This window comes from Nomascus leucogenys, chromosome 9 (genome assembly GCF_006542625.1).
Source record: "Nomascus leucogenys isolate Asia chromosome 9, Asia_NLE_v1, whole genome shotgun sequence".
Classification (NCBI taxonomy): Eukaryota; Metazoa; Chordata; class Mammalia; order Primates; family Hylobatidae; genus Nomascus; species Nomascus leucogenys.
In genome coordinates, this window is record NC_044389.1 from 97,927,441 (window position 1) to 97,950,483 (window position 23,043).

Sequence of the window (23,043 nt, forward strand, 5' to 3'; positions counted from 1 at the left end):
AACTTCTGAACTCGTGATCCATCCGCCTTGGCCTCCCAAAGTGCTGGGATTAGAGGCATGAGCCACTGTGCCCAGGCTGTTCTTTCCACCTACTAAATACATCTCAAGTCTCCTTCCTCTTCTTTTCAACTTTAAAATTACTTGTTTCATGTAGGCCCTTTTAATCTTTAATTAGGTGACTCTAGTAAAAACCTCGCAGCCATGTCCCAGCTGGCTTTCCTCCCTCTGATCTTCCACTGCTATCCATCCTATACGACCCAAAGAATTATCTTCAAACACAAGTTTATTCATTCAATGAGGAAATATTGATCAAGTGCCTCCTGTGCGCTGGGTTCTGTGTTAACAGCTCCATCACAAAACCTCCCCTAACTCCCAGATTGGTTAAGTGCCCCTCCCCTGTGCCGCTCTCATAGCCTCATATTATAGTGAAATGATACTTAAATGCCAGTGATGCTTTGTGTCTGTCTCTCTTAATACACTTAAGCTTCCAGAGGGCAAGGCCCATCCATGTTTTATTCATATCTATAGTTAATACTTTGCAAATTGTAATACCACAACCTTGGGCCATGGACATCGCTGCTGGCTGCTCAGTGAATGTGGGCTGAATTGCTCTATGTATCGGTCTTTGTCTCAGTCAGCTTGAGCTGCTATCACCAAATGCCATAGACAGGGTGGCTTTAACAACTCACATTTATTTCTCACAGTTCTGGAGGCTGTGAAGTATAAGATCAGGATGCCAGCATGGTTCTGGCAAGCTCTGGTGAGGGCCCTCTTCTGGGTTATAGAGAGCCAGCTTCTTCTTTTTTTTTTCTTTCTTTTTTTTTGACATGGAGTCTTGCTCTGTTGCCCAGGCTGGAGTGCAGTAGTGTGGTCTCCACTTACTGCAACCTCTGCCTCCTAGGTTCAAGTGATTCTCTTGCTTCGGCCTCCCAAGTAGCTGGGATTACAGGTGCCTGCCACCACACCTGGCTAATTTTTTGTATTTTTAGTAGACATCAGGGTTTCACCTTGTTGGCCAGGCTGGTCTCGAACTCTTAAACCTTGTGATCTGCCCGCCTCGGCCTCCCAAAGTGCTGGAATTACAGGCATAAGCCACTGCACCTAGCCCCAGCTTCTTACTCTAACCTCACATTCATCAGAGCTCCACCTTCATGACCCTAATCACTTCCCAAAGACCTCACCTCCTAATACCATCACACTGGGGCTTTGGGTTTCAACATATTTATTTTGTGGAGACACAAGCATTCACTCCATATCAGTCCTCATTCTATATCTTGAAGCTACAGAAGTTAAATCTAATTATTCCTTTACCTTATGGTCCTTAAAATATTTGAAAAGAGCTGTTGAATCCCCCGAATCTGCTCTTCCCCAGCTGGGATGTTATTAGTTCTTCATCTACCATGGATTTCAATCTGTTCCTTCCAGACAGGCCCTGGTTTGTCAATTGCCCTTGAAAGTAAGCTTCCACAACAGACCCAAGCACACTAGGCGTGGTTTTGAACATTATAGAGTAGTATGTATCTCTCTCTTCCCTTTGTAGCCATGATTCCTTTAAATATACAATTTCAGATCACACTTGAATTTTGGAAAGCCAATGCACCCTGCTGGGTTCTAGAAAGTCAAGTGAAAGCCTGTAAATCTTCTTGCCTTCAATGGCCTCTAACTTGTTCTCAATCTGTAACACCAAAGTATTCTTTCTCTTTCACCTTGTCCAGGCCTTGCCTCCCATAGCTGCACAACACAAGCCCACAGGCAAACACACAGACTCCTGCAAAGTCTAGAGCAGTCACTGGGACATGAAGACTGTGTGTGGAGGCTGGGCAGCTGGGGTGCAGGGGGTGGGTCTTCTACACTAAGTGACAGCAATGGAAAGACCCCTTGAGCCCAGAAAGCTCTTTTATTGTTTTTTAAAGAAGTTCTTCCAAATACGAACTTGAGAAATCTAGAAAAATATTTTGGGTTGTAAGATACAGTGGCTCAGATAAGAACATTTTAATTTTCCCCATTGCACACCATGGTTTTGTTGGAAATAAATTTTCGTTGCTGCAAAAAAAATAGCACTCCAACATAAATTTTCTCAGCAAGGCAATTTTACTTCTACAGAAGGGCGTGTCTCATGAAGGGAGCAATGGCGAGAGCACACCTGAACAAGGGAGGGGAAGGGGTTCTTATCCCTGACACAGGTAGCTCCTACTGCTGTGACATTCCCCTATTGGCTAGGGTTGGACCTCACAGTCTAAGCTAATTCCGATTGGCTGTTTTAAAGAGAGCAGGGGTATGAGCCAGAGTGGCAGGGTGAGCAGTTTTGGCAGGAAAGACAGTTACGGAACAGGTGACTAAAGGTGACACAGGTCAGAGCAGGTGACCAGGGGTGACTCAGGACGGAGCAGGTGACCAGGGGTGACTCAGGATGGAGCAGGTGACCAGGGGTGACTCAAGATGGAGCAGGTGACCAGGAGTGACCCAGGACGGAGCAGGTGACCAGGGGAACAGATGTGAACTACTGATTAGAACCGGTGGGAAGGTTGTTTACTGAAACTAGGGGCAAGGAGACGAAGAGAATGAGGAAGTTAAACTTTAAAATGGAGAACAAAGAACTGAACATACCGACATACTGATTCTTTGAAGAGAAACTTAGAACTCACTGTATTTAACACTTCTTTGCAGTGCAAGCCCTGGCAGTGGCTTTGAGAGGAGTAGTTTGAATTCTGGGTTTGAATCTTTGCTTTGCTACTTACTGCCTTACAGGTCATCTTTCTAAACCTTTTTATTTTCTTTCCTACTGGATCACAAACACTATAAAGGCAGAGACAATGCTTAATTTATTGACCAACGTGTAGCCAGCACTTCTCATAGAGCTCAATATTTAATAGGTGCTAAATAAATATGAATGAGTGAATGAATGTGTCATATGTGACCTTCTTAACTTTATGATCCTAAGTTATCCTCATCTGTAAAATGAGAATATTAATTGCATCGATTTTGTAGGGCTATTGTAGGGTTTAAGTGAAATGATCTACGTAAAATATTTAGCATGCAGTGAGAATGCACTAAATGTTGGTTATTGTTATTATTGGTCAATCCATGAATTACACGTCACATGAGGCAAGAAGAGAGGCAAAAAAGGGGGCATCAACAGGAGAGAGGCAAGTGCTGGATTGTTGGCCTATGTATATTATGTTTTCGTGAAGAGAAAGAAATGTGGCCGTTTTAGAAATGGTTTGGATGGTAAATAAATCCTTTGACTTTCTGCTGTGCTTACATTTTAAAACTCTTTTTCCTAGGACCCTCATTAGAATCACAGAGAATGAATTCTGGAAAGGTAGCTCTTTATCAATACCCGGAAAGTGCCTGCAGCCTCTACCTTATGGGAACTTTTTCACATCTCATTAGAGAGGCTCAGAGTTTAATAAACAGAAGAGGTGCCTGGGAGCCATGGGTTTGCGCCTTCAGGTCGTTAGCCTCGGTCTGTGAACTGTAAGCCTTAAGTAGTTGTTAACACTTCATGGAAATCCAGGAAGCACTGCATTTAGAACTGAAGAAGAATTTTGACCTGAGACTTGAAACAAATAAAAACAAACAAACAAAAGAAACAGAAAAAGAAAATAGCACCTACAGTGAAAAAAAAAAAGGAATTTTTACAATTTTAATAAAGATCCTTTCTCAAAAGGAATTTGTAATGCAAAGATGATTTGACATCTGGATGCAAAGGTGATTTTGCAGATTTTCGATTTTATCTTTATAGATCCAGGTGAAAAGCATTAAGTCAGATTCTCCCAGAACCAACCTACTCCTTGAAAGTTAAGCATTTTTCAGAGTGTATGAACTCTCCTGAATTCTAGAACTCGGTGCAGTACAGAAAGTCTCAATTGTTTCTTTGGGGGATGCCACATGGATGAGCAGTGTATTCTCTTTTGAACCTGGGTTGCATGGAAGAAATTGCTGAAGGTAGAACGCAGCAAGGGTTAGACTCTTATCAAGCCAGAGGCTTCTTTTCAATTTATTTTAGGGCGCATTGTTCGGGTCACCTGATAATCCTGCTCCCGTAGGGCAGCTTATACATCTTCCACGTAAAAGGAGAGCCTCAAATGTCTCAGTTATACAGGCTTTGAAGCATTTATATGTACACTGTATGGTAGCCTTTGAATTGAGTCTAGGTAGGTTTTCAGCAAGATGCTACCAGCCCTACTTTGGGAACAACTACCTATGCTATGGTGGTACCATTTTGGGAAGCATCCAAGGGGAAGAGGCTTAGATAATGATGTTTCCCCAATTACAACACACTCTAGTGTAAACTGTAGAGAAGTGAATGTCAAAACACAAAGGTTTGAGTTGTTTACAAACTGTATGCTTTGGTCATATAACTTACCCTATCTCAACCCCAATTTTCTCATCTTTAAAATGGGAATAATAGCCGGGCACGGTGGCTCACTCCTGTAATCCCAACACTTTGGGAGGCCGAGGCGGGCAGATCACCTGAGGTCGGGAGTTCGAGACCAGCCTGACCAACATGGAGAAACCCCTTCTCTACTAAAAATACAAAATTAGTTCAGGTGTGGTGGCGCATGCCTGTAATCCCAGCTACTTGGGAGGCTGAGGCAGGAGAATCACCTGAACCCGGGAGACGGAGGTTGTGGTGAGCTGAGATTGTGCCATTGCACTCCAGCCTGGGCAGGAAGAGCAAAACTCCGTCTCAAAAAAAAAAAAAAAAAAAAAGGAATAATAGTATTTTCTGCCTCCTTGTGTGCTGTGGAAATCGGGTGGGGGTAATGGCAAAAGTATACAGTGTTTTACCGGGTTAAGCCTTGTGCCTACTAATCTGGTGGGGATATTTACTGCCATGGAAGGTGAAACCTTACATTATAGACAACTGAGATGTCATGGAAATGGCAGGATTTCTGATGAATACCCACAGTGTCCTCCATTTCTTAATGTATCCTCTTCTTTTTACCCAACAAGGGAGCAACAGCCGTACCCATTATTGTGAACATGTCTAGTTGACTTTAGAGTCACCCAAGATCAGAACTGACTCTGACTTTAGGGGTGATGGGAAATAGCGTAATAGAGATAAAAATTCCATTTTGTTTTGTTTGTTGTAAGCAGCGCAGCTTTATACCAACACTGGCTCTTACTCTCTGTCACATGGATGAGCTGGAAAGTGACAAAGAGCATATGCTTATCACTCCGCCACTGCACACAAAAGCTGGAAAATCCCCTTAGCCTGTGACATCTTAGATTATAATTCTGATATTTTTCCTGGGAGATTATAACTAGTGCTTTGGGGTTGAATGATTGAATGTTGATTTTTGATAGTGAGATCTTCAAAAGTTGCAAGGGGGATGGCTAAACCAACTCTGGTACATCCATACCATGGAATACTACTCCAGCAATAAAGAACAATCTGCTGCTACACAAGGTGTATTAGTCTGTTCTTGCACTGCTCTAAAGAAATACCTGAGATGGGGTAATTTATAAGGAAAGGAGATTTAATTGGCTCACGGTTCTGCAGGCTGCACAGGAATCATGGCTGGGGAGGCCTCAGGAAACTTATAATCATGGCGGAAGACAAAGAAGAGGCAGTCACATCTTAAACGGCCAGAGCAGGAGGAAGAGAGAGAAGGGGGAGGTGCTACACACTTTAAAACAACCAGATCTCATGAGAACTCAGTCACTGTCATGAGAACAGCTAGGGGGAAATCCACCCCCATGATCCAGTCACCTCCCACCAGGCCCCTCCTCCAACACGGGATTACAATTCGTCATGAGGTTTGGATGAGGACACAGACCCAAACCATGTCATATGATAGCATATATGAATCTCAAAACACATTTAGGCTGAGTGAAAGAAGTCATACATAAAAGCACACATGTGGGCCAGGCATGGTGGACCGCATGTGTAATCCCAGCACTTTTGGAGGCCGAGGGGGGCAGATCACCCAAGGTCAGGAGTTCGAGACGAGCCTGGCCAACATGGTGAAACCCCGTCTCTACTAAAAATATAAAAACTAGTTGGGTATGGTGGTGGGCGCCTGTAATCCCAGCTACTCGGGAGGCTGAAGCAGGAGAATCACTTGAACCTGGGAGGTGGAGGTTGCAGTGAGCTGAGATCTGGCCACTGTACTTCAACCTGGGTGACATAGTGAGACTCCATCTTAAAAAAAAAAAAAAAAAGCATACATGTGATATAATTCTGTTCATGTACTAGAACAGGAAAAACGAATCTGTGGTGAAAAATCATCAAAAAAGTGTCTTCTGGGGCTTGGCGTAGGGTCTGGAGATAGGAAGTGTTTGAAGGTGACATACACTCAGATCTATAATTTACCTTGAATTGCAACAAGTACAACTATAAAATTGGATTAATGGACAGATACACAATAAGGCAAATATAGTGAAAAGTTAATTGTCAAATCTAGCTGCTGGTTATTCAAGTGCTTATTGTCCAGTTCTTTTAACTTTCCTATAGGTTTGGAAATTTTATATGATATTTAAAATACATAATTTCAGAAAAAGGCCCGGTGCGGTGGCTCAGGCCTGTAATTCCAGCACTTTGGGAGGCTGAGGCGGGCAAATCACTTGAGGCCAGAAGTTCGAGACCAGCCTGCTCAACGTGGTAAAACCCCATTTCTACTAAAAATACAAAACATACGCCGGACATGTCGGTGCACGACTGTAGTCCCAGCTACTCGGGAGACTGAGGTAGGAGAATTGCTTCAACACAGGAGATAGAGGTTGCAGGGAGCCGAGATCCCACCACTGCACTCCAGCCAGGGCAACACAGTGAGACTCTATCTAAAAAAAAAAAAAAAAAAAATTCAGCAAAAACTCTATTAATGTTTTAAAAAGCATAAGGGGAAATCTGATTTAGTATTTTTGGTGATGCAATATTCTTGTAGGCACTGAATATCCTTAGAGAAATTGTTTGCCAAAGGTAAACGAGAATTTATTATGTTGCTTTTTCTCAAAATGCTGGATAAAAGTGCCATTAAAAATTATATATGCGTAAGAATTTCTGAATTTGCAATATGTCACACAAATTTTTATCAAATTAAATGTATAATTAAAAACTACGTAGTTTCATGTTTTTGACTACACACCACTTCATTTTCATTTTTTCTCTTTTGTTAATCTCCATGAACCATCTTTTTTAAATGGTAGGTTATAAAATACAAAAAGAAATTATAAGTGGGTGACAGAATCCAATTAAGAAGGATATACTATTTTAATGAATATTTTAACTTATGTAAGGTAACTGATAAGAAGTATTGTTAAAAACCTTAACTTTGAGGTGCAGATATCACCCTTACTTGAGAATTATTGGAATTCAGAAGACTAAATTTTAGATGACCTTGACAAATTAGAGCATTGTATTTTTTCAAAAGGGCAAAATTCAGTAGAAACATGTTTGGAAGCTTACTCTGCAGGACCAAACCAAGAATAGAAGTGTGGGCTGAGGAAGGACTATTTCTAATGACTCACTACCATCAACATTTCTTGCTGAATATTCACTGACTCTTGTCTTACGACTGGATCTGGCTTGGATACAGATTTTTAAGTAATATGGAGAAATAAGTTGAGGTTTAAAGAGAAACAAGATGACTAAAATCATGAAAAACTGGTCCTGTGAGGAAAACCTGAGAGAAGAGAAAATTCTGTAAACTCTTCAAGACTGAAAAAGGCTAAAGCTTTGCTTGATTTCCATTTCCAAGTACGTGAAGTATTTTCATAAGGAGATTCTATGAAAATCTAACAAGGAAAATAGATTTACATTAAAACATAGTTTCATTGTGCAAATGCGGAAATCTCTTTGACTTTAAGGTTGATTAAACCCTGGAACAATTATCAAGAGACTTTAAGGAATCTACATCATTGGAGAATTAAAGAAATGAAATATGAATTCTAAGTGATTCTACATGCACCTGCCAGAGGTTGGGGGTTAACTCAGATGATCCTTGAAAGCACTTCCTAGGTCTACATTCTAATAATAATGTTTCACTCCATGGTAATCATTTTGAAATGTAGCTTGGCATTAATTTATGCTTCGCTGGGCTTTCTATAAGGAATGGCAACTTTAAATTCGCCCCACTTAAAAATTCACTGTATTAGATATTTCTTTTTTTCATTGGACTTGTCTCACAATAAATTATTATGTACTGTTTTAGTGACTGTGATACTGTTCTTAACTTAAATTCTATATTTTATAATTTTTGTAAAATCATTACGATGAATCCTCTCTTTTTTGTATTTAGTGTTATAACAGCATCATCAGAAGAAAGTTCGTATTTTTAAAAATGTTATATTCATGAGTATTTTCTATTGGTGAGAAGGTCCCTACATAAGTATGTTTAACTGCTTTAGCATTTATCTTGCCAAGTCACCATGCTACAATCCAGGGCCAGTTAGAAGTCTAGTAAGATTAAAAAAAAAAAACTACCAGGTGCAGTGGCTCTCGCCTGTAATCCCAACACTTTGGGAGGCTGAGGGCACAGATCACTTGAGGCCAGGAGTTCAAGACCAGCCTGGCCAATATGTTTGGACCCTGTCTTTACTAAAAATACAAAAATTAGCCAGGTATGGTAGCAGGTGCCTTTAGTCCCAGCTACTCAGGAGGCTGAAGCAGGAGAATTGCTTGAACCTGGGAAGCAGAATTTGCAGTGAGCTGAAATTGTGCTGCTGCACTCCAGTCTGGGGGACAGAGCAAGATTCTGTTGCAAAAAAAAAAAAAAAAACGCTTTTGTTGCAATCGCTTTTAATGTTTTTGTCATGAAGTCTTTGCCCATGCCTATGTCCTAAATGGTATTGTCTAGATTTTCTTCTAGGGTTTTTATGGTTTTGGGTTTTACATTTAAGTCTTTAATCCACCTTGAGTTAATTTTTGTATAAGGTGTAAGGAAGGGGTCCAGTTTCCGTTTTCTGCATCTGGCTAGCCAGTTATCCCAGCACCATTTATTAAATAGGGAATCCTTTCCCCTTTGCTTGTTTTTGTCAGGTTTGTCAAAGATCAGATGGTTGTAGATGTATGGTGCTATTTCTGAGGCCTCTGTTCTGTTCCATTGGTCTATCTGTCTGTTTTGGTACCCGTACCATGCTGTTTTCGTTACTGTAGCCTTGTAGTATAGTGTGAAGTCAGGCAGCATGATGCCTCCGGCTTTGTTCTCTTTGCTTAGGACTGTCTTGGCTATATGGGCACATTTCTGGTCCCATATGAAATTTAAAGTAGTTTTTTCTAATTCTGTGAAGAATGTCAATGGTAGTTTGATGGGAATAGCATTGACTCTATAAATTATTTTGGGCAGTATGGCTGTTTTCCCAATATTGATTCTTTCTATCCATGAGGATGGAATGTTTTTCCATTTGTTTGTGTCCTCTCTTATTTCCCTGAGCAGTGATTTGTAGTTCCCCTCGAAGGTCCTTCACATTCCTTGTAAACTATATTCGTAGGTATTTTATTATTTGTGGCAATTGTGAATGGGAGTTTACTCATGATTTGGCTCTCTGCTTGTCTGTTGTTGGTGTATAGAAATGCTTGTAATTTTTGCACATTGATTTTAAACTAAAGAGCTTCTGCACAGCAAAAGAAGCTAGCATCAGAATGAACAGGCAACCTACAGAATGGGATTTTTGCAATCTACCCATCTGACAAAGGTCTGATATCCAGGATTACAAGGAACTTAAGCAAATTTACAAGAAAAAAAGAACCCCATCAAAAGTGGACAAAGGATATGAACAGACACTTCTCAAAAGACGACATTTATGCAGCCAACAAACATAAGAAGAAAAGCTCATCATCACTGATCATTAGAGAAATGCAAATCAAAACCACAGTGAAATACCATCTCATGCCAGTCAGAATGGCAACTGTTAAAAAGTCAAGGAATAGCACATTGGGAGGCTGAGGCAGGCAGATCACTTGAGGTCAGGAGTTTGAGACCAGCCTGGCCAACATGGTAAAACCCTGTCTCTACTAAAAAAATTAGCCAGGCATGGGTGGTGCACACTTGTAATCCCAGCTACTCAGGAGGCTGAGGCAGGAGAATCGCCTGAACCCAGGAGGCAGAGGTTGCAGTGACCCGAGTTCATGCCACTGTACTCTAGCATGGGAGACAGAGCAAGACTATCTCAAAAAATAAAAAAATAAATTCAAGAAATAGATGCTGGTGAGGCTGTGGAGAAATAGGAATGCTTTTACACTGTTGGTGGGAGTGTAAATTAGTTCAACCATTGTGGAAGACAGTGTGATGGTTCCTCAAAGATCTGGAACCAGAAATACCATTTGACCCAGCAATCCTATTACTAGGTATATAGGCAAAGAAATATAAATCGTTCTACCATGAAGGCACATGTACACATATGTTTATTGTAGCACTGTTTACAATAGCAAAGACATGGAACCAACCCAAATGCCCATCAATGATAGACTGGATAAAGAAAATGTGGTACATATACACCATGGAATACTATGCAGCCATAAAAAGGAATGAGATCACGTCCTTTGCAGGGACATGGATGAAGCTGGAAGCCATCATCCTCATCAAACTAACACAGGAACAAAAAACCAAACACCACATGTTCTCACTTATAAGTGGGAGTTGAACAATGAGAACACATGGACACAGGGAGGGGAACATCTCACACTGGTGCCTGTTGGCAAGGAGAGGGAGAGCATTGGGACAAATACCTAATGTATGTGGAGCTTAAAACCTAGATGATGGGTTAATGGGTGCAGCGAATGACCATGGCACCCATGTACCTATGTAACAAACCTGCACATCTGCATATGTATCCTGGAATTTAAAGTAAAATAAAAAAAAAAAAAAAAACTAAAAAAGAAATCAAAATAAGATTAAACAAAAGACAAAAAAAGAACGAAAAGAAGGAGAGTCAGTCCCAATCCTCAAGGGATGTAAAGCCTGGAGGACAAAAATCAAAGTCACCTTTGTGCATAATTATCTTCTTTTTGAAAGTCAGTTTGGCAAAATCCTCTTTTGCATTGTCCAATGTGGTCTGTATTTTCGGTTTCTTAATCCTATACCTTGGCCTCCTTTTTATTCTTTTCCTTTGCAGAGCAAAACTTGCTTCCTGCTGTGATGCTGTTCAAAACTTTGTTGTTTCTCAGGATAACACTCCAGTTGGGACTAATATGAGTTACGAGGTGGAAAGCAAAAAAGAAATCCCAATTAAGAAGAACATTTTTCATATGTTTCCAGTGGTGAGTAAAGATTTGTGGTGGGTTATTTGTGTTACCATTCCAGGTGAATTTTCTTTTACTTTAAGCTGTAACTTACAATTATGGTGGAATCAATTAAAATACCACATTGTTATGTTGTATAAAATTTGGATAGTGGGCCATTTTTTAAAAGGTCCATTTTGAATGCAGTGTGGCTCTGTAGGGAAGGATTATTTATATCTTAAATGATAAGCTCTTCCAGTCCTGAGTCTTCCAGACTCTTCTTTGAATGAGATGAGACACTTGGGCTCCCTGCTTAGTAATTACTGAGGCTCGTGAAGACGGCCATTTTTCACCTCCAGTAAGATTCTTCCAATTGTCAGTTGTGGTGACTAAATCAATTCCTTCACAAGGAACGGTGTGTTTATGTGGCTCATCTTTGGGAAGTAAATATGTAAGAATTTATAGTCAATAAACGTACCCAACATAAGATAGAGATTGTTGTCTGCTGTGTTCACTGATATATCCCAAACCCCTAGAACATTTCCCAGTACATATATGCACTCACTACCTATTCTTAAAATTAGAAAAACGAGTAATGATATGATATAAAACCACTTCACACAGTAAGGAGAAACTCGACCCTTAATGCAAATCCACACTTGGGGAGGTTTTGGTTCTGAGGAACATAAACATCTCATTGCTTATAAACATACACTCTCCAGCATCTTTCTATGATTCCACTAACAAACAATTAGGCCACATCAAGATGGTCAAAATAGGATCCCTCTATATATGCAGTATACTAACTGTAGGATATGAGATTCTTACAGTTTTCTTTTGTTGGAGCTTTGACCTCTTTCAGCTAATTTTTGTTGCTCATGTAAATTGTTCCAATTTTTTTTATATTAGGATTCAGAGGAAGAATAACTTGCTGAGCATGAGTGAGAAATAAATATAAAATGATAGAAAAAAATACTGTAAATTTTCTGGAAGAAAAAGGGCACAAAAATGTAACTTATAAAGCTTTCTCATGATGCCCTGAAATGACCAGTGATTGAAAAGATGATAAGGAAAGAGTATTTATCTTTTCTATCAGGGAAAGCCTTGGAAAGTTTGACAGTGAGCCCTTTCACTCATTCATCCATGCAGGTTTTGCCAGTGTCTGCCATGTTTTCGACTGACCAGAACAGAGGAGCGGCAACTACTTTACTCTCATTTGGCACTTTGAAAGGATTACCTTAATATAGGCCTGATAATTATGTATGCAACTGGGAACTGCATCCGCTTTCCAAATTTATACTGATTTTCTTTTTTAAACTGGGGAGAGGAAATTCTGCAGTCAACACAGCAGCAATTGCAGAGCCAAGTCCCTTTATTTGTGTTGCTTCAGCCTTCTCCTTTCATGGACGGGGCTCGTGGCGGAGATGTCCTCTTTCCCACGTTGCTTTACTCTGCCCTTCTACATGAAACTCTCCAGGATGAAGTGCTGGGCACACAAGAAGATTGCATTAAATGTTTTAATGAAATGATATGGAGCTACTTCCTCCACAAACTTTGCAAGTTACTTGCAGAGAAAAAAATAAAAGTTGATTTTCAACCAGAGTGGGCAATGAGCAGTCAGTGGAGCGTGCACATTTGCATTTTCTTAGGAGGTTTATTTAAGGAAATGTTGAGATTTGTAGTTTATTTAAATTCATACTGAACATGAGATACTAAAGCATATAGATGTTTTCCTCCCAGTTGACCAAGAAACCAGAGAAAAACATTCCTTATTGTGAATGCATAATTTGAGATATGTTTCCTTCAGTAATCTTTTCTACTTTATACCATAATGAGCCTATTTGCATTTTTGCATCCTACCCTATCTATACAATTCAGAATTTATGATGTCACCATTTAGTAGATACTGGCTGAAGCCATCTTGAGCTAGAAGTTCAGTGACATGAAATAGCCTGAGGTATCTAGGAACCATTCATTTAAGAGCCAGTCACTCTGCTAGCCATTGCAGATATAACAAGGAATAAGATACATAATTATACATAATTAAGTTATCATTTTAATCCATGGAATTGTGAGAAACGATAATATGTAGTGGTTTAGAGCAGGTACTCTGGAGCAAACTGTCTGGGTTCCTATCCCAGTTCTGCCACTTTCTAGCTGTTACTTGGACTCATGCCTCCATTTTCCCATCTGTAAAATACTCAAAAGGTTGCTGTGTAGGTTAAATGTGCTAATAAAGTATGTACTTGAAATATTGCCTCTTGCTTAAAAAACGCAATATGACTTTTACATTTCAAAGACAAACCTACAGAGAGAGTTGTACTGAAACCGAGTTTCTCTGCTAGTTGGGCAGCTCCCAGAGCCAGCATCAGGGGCAGACAGCAGTCACAGCGGTTCTGGGGCATCTCCTGTCACTCTGGGCTGCTCAGAACCACATCGGCCCTGGGCTGTTGCCAGTGGGGCTGGTAAACTGACTTTGGCAAGGGCGATGTGCCTTGATTTTGTAAACTTTGCCAAGTTCAGTGGTGTCAATAACCCCACCCTGAACAATTTTTAGTTACCAATGGTTTAAAAAACCAGCTCACAAAACTCCTGAATATTTACCAGTGGCCCCTTCAATGGTTACAGGCCAGGGTCAGGTTCGTTCTGCGCATGTGCAGTAAATTAATTGCCGTGATACCGGTTTTGCAAAAGAAATAAGATTTATTCACAAAGCCGCCTAGTGAGAAGGTGGGATAGCTTGTTGAAAGCCCATGAGATGGGTATTGAAAGCTGTGCACATTGCACTATGCAAGATCGGGAGGGAAAAATGAGGGGAAATTAAAAGATAATAAACAGACTCTCTGCTCTTGAGGACACCTTAATCCTACAGACAAAATCGGTAGATCAGGACCTCATCACTGGGAAGCATGAGCTGTCACTCTGGCTGTGGGCTAAAGGTCACATTATTATTACTGCATGGAAAGTGACGGGGAAAGAGAAGGAAAGTGCACCATTGAATTGAAAAGTTAGATTTCAGGCTGCAGAGAACTTGGGGAAAATAGGAAACCTTCTGGGGTAAGCAGGCCGGGTCCTAAAAGGAATAAAAAAGATTCAGGTCTTGGAAATTAATTTGAAATATGTCAGTCCAGTTGGTAGGTCTCCCTGAAGCACGTTGGCTGGTCATTCGCAGAGACGGCAGGCATAAATCTAATGCCTTACTGAGCCTGAAGGTCTAAGTATTTAAGAAGCACAGGAAATTTTTGCTAAATCGCCTATTAATTTTATGCCTTAGAATAGATTTAATGCTGCTTCCTAATTTCTTTATTTTCTCTTTCTTGCTGAAAATGTCCTTGTTTATCAGAAAGGCAGAATATGGGGTTTTTCCATTCTAGTTTTTTTCCTTAATTATGTGATGAAAAATACATGATACTGTATTTTGTATTATTACATTATGCTGTGTATCCTATGATGTCTATTTCTCTCAAGATAAATGAAACTTAGGTTCACATAATGATTTATTTTATTTTATTTTATTTTACTTATACATTTTTTAAAATTTAAGAAACAGGGTCTTGCTCTGTCGCCCAGGCTGGAGGGCAGTGGTGCAATCATGGCTCACTGCAGCCCGGAACTCCTAGGTTCAAGTGATTCCCCTACCTCAGCCTCCCAAGCAGCAAAGAGTACTGGCGCTCTTCACCAAACTCAGCCAATTTTTCTACTTTTTGTAGAGACAGAGTCTTGCTTTGTTGCCCAGGCCCATCTTAAAATCTTGGCCTCAAGTGACTCTCTCACCTCATTCTCCCAAAGTGCTGGGATTACAGATGCGAGCCACTGCACCCGGCTGGTTTTTTGTTGTTGTTGTTGTTTTGTTTTGTTTTGTTTTGTTTTGGAGACGGAGTCTCATTCTGTTGCCCAGGCTGGAGTGCAGTGGTGCCATCTTGGCTCACTGCAACTTCCGCCTCCTGGGTTCAAGCAGTTCTCCACCTCAGCCTCTCGAGTAGCTCGGATTACAGGCACCCACCACCACGCCCAGCTAATTTTTTCTGTATTTTTCGTACAGACGGGGTTTCACCATCTTGGCCAGGCTGGTCTTGAACTCCTGACCTTGTGATCCACTCGCCTTGGCCTCCCAAAGTGCTGGGATTACAGGTGTGAGCCACTGCACCCAGCCCCGGCTGGTTTTTTATACTAAATCATAATAAGTTGATTAGTAAACTGGGCTGCTGCTTTTTTTTGTTCTTATTCTTCTCCTTAGCATGTATAAAGAGTTAAGTTACTAGAATTAAGCTGTTGTCTATGGTTCTAAAATTAACGGTATTTCATGGTAGTTTTCCACTTTCTCCTGCTAGTCCCAGCCTTTTGTGGAGTACCCTTATAATCAGTGTGCAGTGGTCGGAAATGGGGGAATTCTGAATAAGTCTCTCTGTGGAAATGAAATAGATAAATCCGACTTCGTTTTTAGGTAAGACCTGTCAAATTGGTTTCTTTGAAACAAAAGATCAGTTGGGTATTTCAGAGGGGGATAGTGTAAAGATATCTGTTGTATATTTTCACCTTTGGACTCTGTTACAAAAGTGTACTAATTACCCGGGAAGGTTTTCCTGAAGTGTTATATGGCTCATGAGTTCCTCAGAATGTCAGTACCAGAAGAATCAAAATGTGCTACGTTTACATATGTTTAGGAAACTCTGGGTGAAGTTGTGGTGAAAGAGGGTTTGGTAGTGCAGGACCTTTCAGAGCGTTCAGTATGTTAATGGATACTATGGCTACCTTGGAAGGTCTCTGGAGGGCAGCATGTCTCAGACTCACCTGACCTTGAAGATCTTTTTTTATTTGTTTGTTTGTTTTTGTTTTTGTTTAACAGAGCATTTCAAGGATGTTTTGTTCTTAGACAATACTTGGGAAAATGCTGATCAAGACATTTTTGAGCCCTGCAAACTATATCATTATTTCGTTTTCTGGCTTGCAATTTAAAAAACAAATTTGTGCAGCTTCTAAGTTCTGGTTTTTTAAAATGTTTTCTATCTGAGTATCAGCTAGCATGCAAAAATAGAAACAAAATGGTTTTTCTGCGTGCCTTGTACTAATAAGCCATACCAAAGCATCTCCACTGTCTCAGTGTAATGGAAAGGTAATTCATCCTTCTGAGGATGGGTTTCAACTGAAATGCACCTTTTCCAAGACTAAGTGGAAGTCTGGTTCTTCCTGTTTTAGGAGCACTGATTTCATACATCAGAGGAGATGCTTTGATCCCTCTTGATTTAATGCTGCCCTTTTAAGCAACTGAAAAAGAAACAGGGTTTCTAGTAAACAGCTCCCTCCCAATTTTAATCTCATTTTTAAATTTTGTGCTGCAGGTAATGATGAAGCCACAATAGACCCGACAGTGCAACAATTATTGAATGTGTTCTTCATGATTAGTGTTAAAATGGCCAATATCTGAATGGTTTACCCATTTTGTTCAAGTACTCAGTGTGAAAAAGCCATAAGGAAGATAATTCTTCTTGCAGTAGACTTTTTATAGGCTTAAAATTCCCAAAACATCTGTGATAAGGATCAGGCCTAAACATTCATTATACTTTATAGCAAGTATAGGCAATACAATACGTTTTGATTTAAAACCCAGAAGAAAAATATCTCAGCAGATATTTCATTTATAATTCTAAAATAACTGTCTGTGTTTCTAGATTCCACATTTGCTGATGACAGGTATTTTCCTGAATATAGAATTCCCTTTAAAACTAGCCATTCGAACTGAAAGGCAAAATGAGGGCTAGATGTGTTTGGTGTCATTAAAATATATTTATTTTTTTAAGCCTGTACTTATTTTGGTGCTTCAGGTTGATAGTACATAAAACAAACTTTTATTTTTCGTTTCAAGAGATTTGCAGCTGTGAATTAAGCGTGTGAGGAACAAAAATAGGCAATGACTATATATACTACTGCTATACATGACTATACCAGTTTGTATATACACATATATATATTAGAGTAGTAGTAATATATATAATCACATATATATTACAGTAGTAGTAATGTATAATCACATATATATTAGAGTAGTAATAATATATATAATCACATATATAATAGTATACTGTAATACATATAATCCAGTAGTATTTATATATTACATATTATCTATACATATAATACATATGTATGATAAATATATAATACTCTATTGTAGATAGTATGTAATATATTGTATATTGCATAGTATATAATGGTATATTTTATACTATATAATATACTATATAATACAGTATTATATGTAATTATATATGTATAATATGCATACATTACATATGTACATATTATATAACAATATGCATACATTTTACACATCTATAATAGCATATATACATATATTCTGTATAAAATTATATAACAGTATTATATGTAATTATACATATATAATATGTATATATTACATATTATATATACATATATAATAAATACAATTATATAACAGTATTATGTGTTATATATGTATAGGTATACATATTATATATTACATATTATATACATATTATGTGTTATATATGTATAATATGTATGCATATTATATATTACATACATACATGTTATATATAATATACATATATCACATATGTACATATTATATAACATACTAATATTACATATAATATATAATCTATAATATGTATGCATGTACATGTATAATAACATATAATGCTGTTATATAATTTAAATGTAACATATATGTATATATGTATAGTACATACCATGACCTACACTACTGTTTGTGTGTGTGTGTGTGTGTGTGTACTCTATATTCAGGGAAATACCTGGCATCAGCAAAAATAGAACCTAGAAACACGGGCATTTTAGACTCATAAATTAAATATATTCTGAGATATTTTTCTTTTAAGTTTTAAGCCAAAACTTTGTATTTCGTCTATAAAATACCCTTCCCTATGGAGTCTCCTATGATATTCTCCTAGAAATCACTTTTGATTATTCAGAAGAATATCAGACTGTTCTAGAAAGGACATTTGTTGTGGGAGGCCCACTACTGAGATCACCTTTATGGCCTAGTACCTATGATTAATCTTTATCATTTAATATTTATTATTAATATTTAATTCATATTTATTTGACCAAGGTGCCATATTTATTTTATTTTCTGACATAGCTTTTATATCAATGAGGGAAGTTCATGTTTCATTCATTCATGTGTTTTATAGGACATGGTACAGCTTATTTCATCTTCAGTCATGTTATAGACCACATCAACTTTGAACAACCTTCCTTAGGAAGCACTCAAAGATGCTCCCTTTTTATGTTTAGCCTTACTACTTGAAATTCAGTAAATGATATTTAGAAAGTCATAACCAATTTTTCCTTTTTTGTGACAAGAATATAATTACTCAAAATTAGAATTCTTAATTTGTTTTCCAATTTAAAAGCAAATTAGTACTCAAAGGAAGATGAGAACATCAGTATGAAAACATCACTATAAGAACATTAGGATTTTATTTATTAACACCATAATTTGGCAGCAAAACTATCCACATGGGAATCAGGAGGTTTTGATTTTTTTAATTTAGTCTTTGCTTCTGGCAGACTGTATAACTTTAGTCACAGTACATCAAGTTTTTAAAAATATGCAAATTGGTGATCATACCACTATGGGAACATAATCAATAGAAATAATATAAATAACAATTTTAATAAAAGGATTAGGAACTCTTCTAAACTTAGACAAGGTGTAATTGTCATTTCTGGTTTTGATACTTATAAAAGTTATTATCCATATTGAAAGCATTTATCAGATTGTATATTTTAGCCAGGCACGGTGGCTCATGCCTGTAATCCCAGCACTTTGGGAGGCCAAGGCAGGTGGATCACTTGAGGTCATGGGTTCAAGACAAGCCTGGCCAACGTGGTGATACCCTATCACTACTAAAAATACAGAAATTAGCTTGGTGCATGCCTTTAGTCCCAGCTACTCAGGGGGCTGAGGCAGAAGAATTGCTTGAATCTGAGAGGTGGAGCTTGCAGTGAGCCCAGATAGCACCACTACACTCCAGCCGAGGCAACAGAGCGAGACTCTGTCTCAAAAAAAAAAAAAAAAAAAAAAAAAGTGTATATTTTATACAACATTGAAATGTCAACTAAGAACTGAGTAATTACTAAAGTAAATAATTTAAAAAAGAAACCAAACGGATTCTGAGGGTCTTTTAATAGCAATGATTTCTCCAACATAAGGACAATTACTATAGATGTGTGTGTGTGTGTGTGTGTGTATGTGCATATATGTGTATACAATCTTTTTTCTACAAGTTCTATTTTGAAAATGATTTTCTTTTCAAATTTCAGGTGTAACCTCCCCCCAACCACAGGAGATGTTAGTAAAGATGTTGGCAGTAAAACAAATCTTGTGACTATAAATCCTAGTATCATAACTCTGAAGTAAGTAGCTGCAAGTTACATAACTGATCAAGAACATTTTTTCATTGTTCAACATGTTTCTCAGCTTAAGCACTAATCTTGTTGCTGAGACTGACTTGCAATACAGGTGGAATGAGTTTCTGGAAAAATATATTAAGAATTCATTTGCAAATTATGGCATTCTATCAAGGTTGTTTTTCATAAGAGTTATGAGTCAGTTGTACTTCCAATGTCATAAGCTAATCAAATGAGAACATATTTATTTCTTCATCTCTTTTAACAATAATGAAGCCACTTTTTTCCATTTTCTTTTAGAGTGTTAGCATTACTCTTCTATCTTGGTAGCACTTTCTTGATAAAACTTACTCTATTTAGAAACTTCAGAGAGTAAGGGCTAAGACAACCTGGCAAAATAGTCATCACGTTGGAGAGTTTATTACTAAAAAATAATTACCATCTTTCATTTCTGCAACGTAACTACCATAAAATTGTTGGCTAATAAATAATCTTATACAAAGTTTTTACTCCATTGTTTTCATCAAAAGTGACTGATAAGCATTAGTAATAGAATGTGCTAATAGTTATAGCATCTCTTGAAAGAAAAAAAATAAATATTGAACTTGCCTTTCAAAGCATATTTTCTAAACACTCACAATTATACTTACAAGGATACTAAGTTATTTAAATCACACATATAGATACTACAACTTGTGGAGGAAATTTTTAAAAATAACCTATACGTATATCTATATTTGCATTTATTTTAAATCTTCTTTCCCTCTTTCCTTCCTTCCTTCCTTTTTTCCTCCCTTCTTCCTCCCTCCCTTTTTTCCTTCCTTCCTCTCTCCCTTTCTTCCTTCTTTCCTTCCTTCCTCCCTCCCTCCCTTCTTTTCTTCCTTCCTTTCTTCCTTCCTCCCTTTCTTCCTTCTTTCCTTCCTCCCTCCCTCCCTTCCTTCCTCCCTCCCTCCCTTCCTCCCTCCCTCCCTCCCTTCTTTCCTCCCTCCCTCCCTCTCCTTCCTCCCTCCCTTCTTCCCTTCCTTCCTTCCTCCCTTCCTCCCTCCCTTCTTTTCTTTCTTTCTCTTTCCTTTCTCTTTCTTTCTTTCTTTTCTTTCTTTCCTTCTTTATTTCTTTCTTTCTCTTTCCTTTTCTTTCTTCCCTTTCTCTCCCTTTCTCTCTCTTTACTTCTTTCTTCCCTCTTTCGCTATTTCTTCCCTCTTTCTCTCTTTCTTCCCCCTTTCTCCCTTCCTTCCCTCTTTCTCCCTTCCTTCCTTCCTTTCTTCCTTCCTTCCTTCCTCTCTCTCTGTCTCACTTTGTCACCCAGGTTAGAGTGCAGCAGTGCAATCACAGGTCACTGCAGCCTCAAACTCCTGGGCTCAAGGGATCCTCTCACCTCAGCCTCCCAAGTAGCTGGGACTACAGGCATGCACCACCGTTCCCAGCTAATATTTTTATTTTTTATAGAGATGTGGGGCAGGGTCTCGCTATGTTACCCAGGCTGTTCTCAAACTCCTGGCCTCAAGTGATATTCTCGCCTCAGCCTCCCAAAGTGCTGACAAGCATGAGCCTCTGTGCCCGGTCTATTTTAGGTTTTCTAAAGGAAACTTATAATGAAATATGTGCAAAAGGTGCACAAATAATAAGTGTGCAGCTCAATGAATTTTTTTAAATGTATTGATATGCATACTATGCTTGAAAAAATATTTTATCATTATACATTGGGAAGGTGTTTCAATAACAAAAAGCAACTTTAGAAAAAATTAATGAATAAGAATAGAAAATAATACAAGAAATATCTGTTCAGTAAGGATATAGCCCAGTAAGAAAGTAGAAATTGAAAGGATTCCAAGAAAGAGAGATGAAGATCTAGTCATTGATACTGACATGATGCTTTCTTGAATGAGTTTTCTCTGAGTCCACACTTTATCTGTTTTATATACAGTATACAAATCATTCAGTTTTTTGATCAATGGTAAATTCAGCTTTATGTTAGCAAAACTGCTACTTTGATTATTATTCTTGGGATTACTATAATTTTTTTTTAATTTGGCAGATATGGGAACTTAAAGGAAAAAAAAGCCCTATTTCTGGAGGACATTGCAACCTATGGAGATGCATTTTTTCTTCTGCCAGCATTTTCCTTCAGGGCCAACACGGGTACCTCTTTTAAAGTGTACTACACGCTCGAAGAGTCTAAAGCAAGACAAAAGGTTCTATTTTTCCATCCCAAGTACCTGAAAGATCTGGCCCTTTTCTGGAGAACTAAAGGTGTGACTGCATACCGCTTGTCCACCGGCTTGATGATCACAAGTGTTGCAGTGGAACTGTGTAAAAATGTGAAGCTGTATGGATTCTGGCCCTTCTCTAAAACTGTCGAAGACACACCTGTCAGCCATCACTATTATGACAACAAGCTACCTAAACGTGGTGTCCATCAGATGCCCAAAGAATACAGCCAGATCCTCCAACTTCACATGAAAGGAATCCTCAAACTGCAATTTAGCAAATGTGAAGTCGCCTAAACAAAGTATCTTAAAATGGGAATAATTTTAACATAATGCAGTAGGTGATTAACAATGTCTCCAAACACAAGAGGAGGTGGCTACAGAGTATTCTAAGATGAGCCCCAAAATTTGGTTTGACCAAAGCTTCCCCACTCATTTTGCAACGATGGCAAATCATTCAATCCTTCTCATCTTCATTTTTTATCCTGATAACATGGACACCATGATATCTGACTCATACAAATTTTTATAATTTATGAAAATTATTGGCATGGCCTTTGGTGTGAGGTAGGGACTCAAAGAATATTTCTTTGTTACTATTTATACCAGCCATCTCCACCTTCACCAGACCGATAATAAAAGCATGCTTTCTTGGAGGTCTCTTCTAAAGAGAATAGCTGCATTACCAGTATCCATTGGATTTCTTTCTGTGGCAGGTCTCTATCAATAATATCCTTCCCATTTTTCTGTCTCAAAGACTGCATGCAAGAAAATTATATTCTTAAGCAAAAAATTCTTGATCATTCAGGAATGAAATTCTTCTCTGAGTATGGCAGTATGCCTGCTTCTGATTAAATTCACTTTTAATAGTAGCTGTGATGATATTTTGGTTGGATTTAAGCCATTTATTTTCCTCTTATGTCTACATTTTTTCATCACTTAATAATTTTATTTTAACTTCCTGCCTCATTCTTACACTTTTTTCTCTCTCACTTATATGATGTACTTCAAGGACATGAACAGTTACAATACCCAGTCTTTCTTACCTATTGTCTTGTCTGTGGGGTCACTCATTCAATTTTGTTTTAAAATTACTGTATAACTACTTCATGCCAGGCCCTACACCAGGCTCTGTGAGAGGACAAGAAGGATTATTGCCTCTTGTAGGAGAAAACAGATGTGCATATCATTAATTATGATGGGGTATGATAAGTATTACAATGACAAAAGCTATGAATAAAGTGCTACAAGGAA

At 38.4% G+C, this 23,043-nt stretch overlaps 1 protein-coding gene across 1 annotated transcript in view; it reads left to right on the forward strand.

Moving 5' to 3' along the window:
• The window catches only part of ST8SIA6 (ST8 alpha-N-acetyl-neuraminide alpha-2,8-sialyltransferase 6), a 122,084-nt gene extending 99,853 nt beyond the window's left edge, over positions 1–22,231 (forward strand). Inside the window, exons 5-8 of the mRNA XM_030818469.1 lie at positions 11,062–11,206; positions 15,499–15,611; positions 19,496–19,588; positions 21,618–22,231. Of these exons, the coding sequence (XP_030674329.1) occupies positions 11,062–11,206; positions 15,499–15,611; positions 19,496–19,588; positions 21,618–22,086 (820 nt within the window). The 3' untranslated portion in view covers positions 22,087–22,231. The remainder of the gene's footprint in view (positions 1–11,061; positions 11,207–15,498; positions 15,612–19,495; positions 19,589–21,617) is intronic.
• The last annotated feature ends 812 nt before the right edge of the window (positions 22,232–23,043 follow it).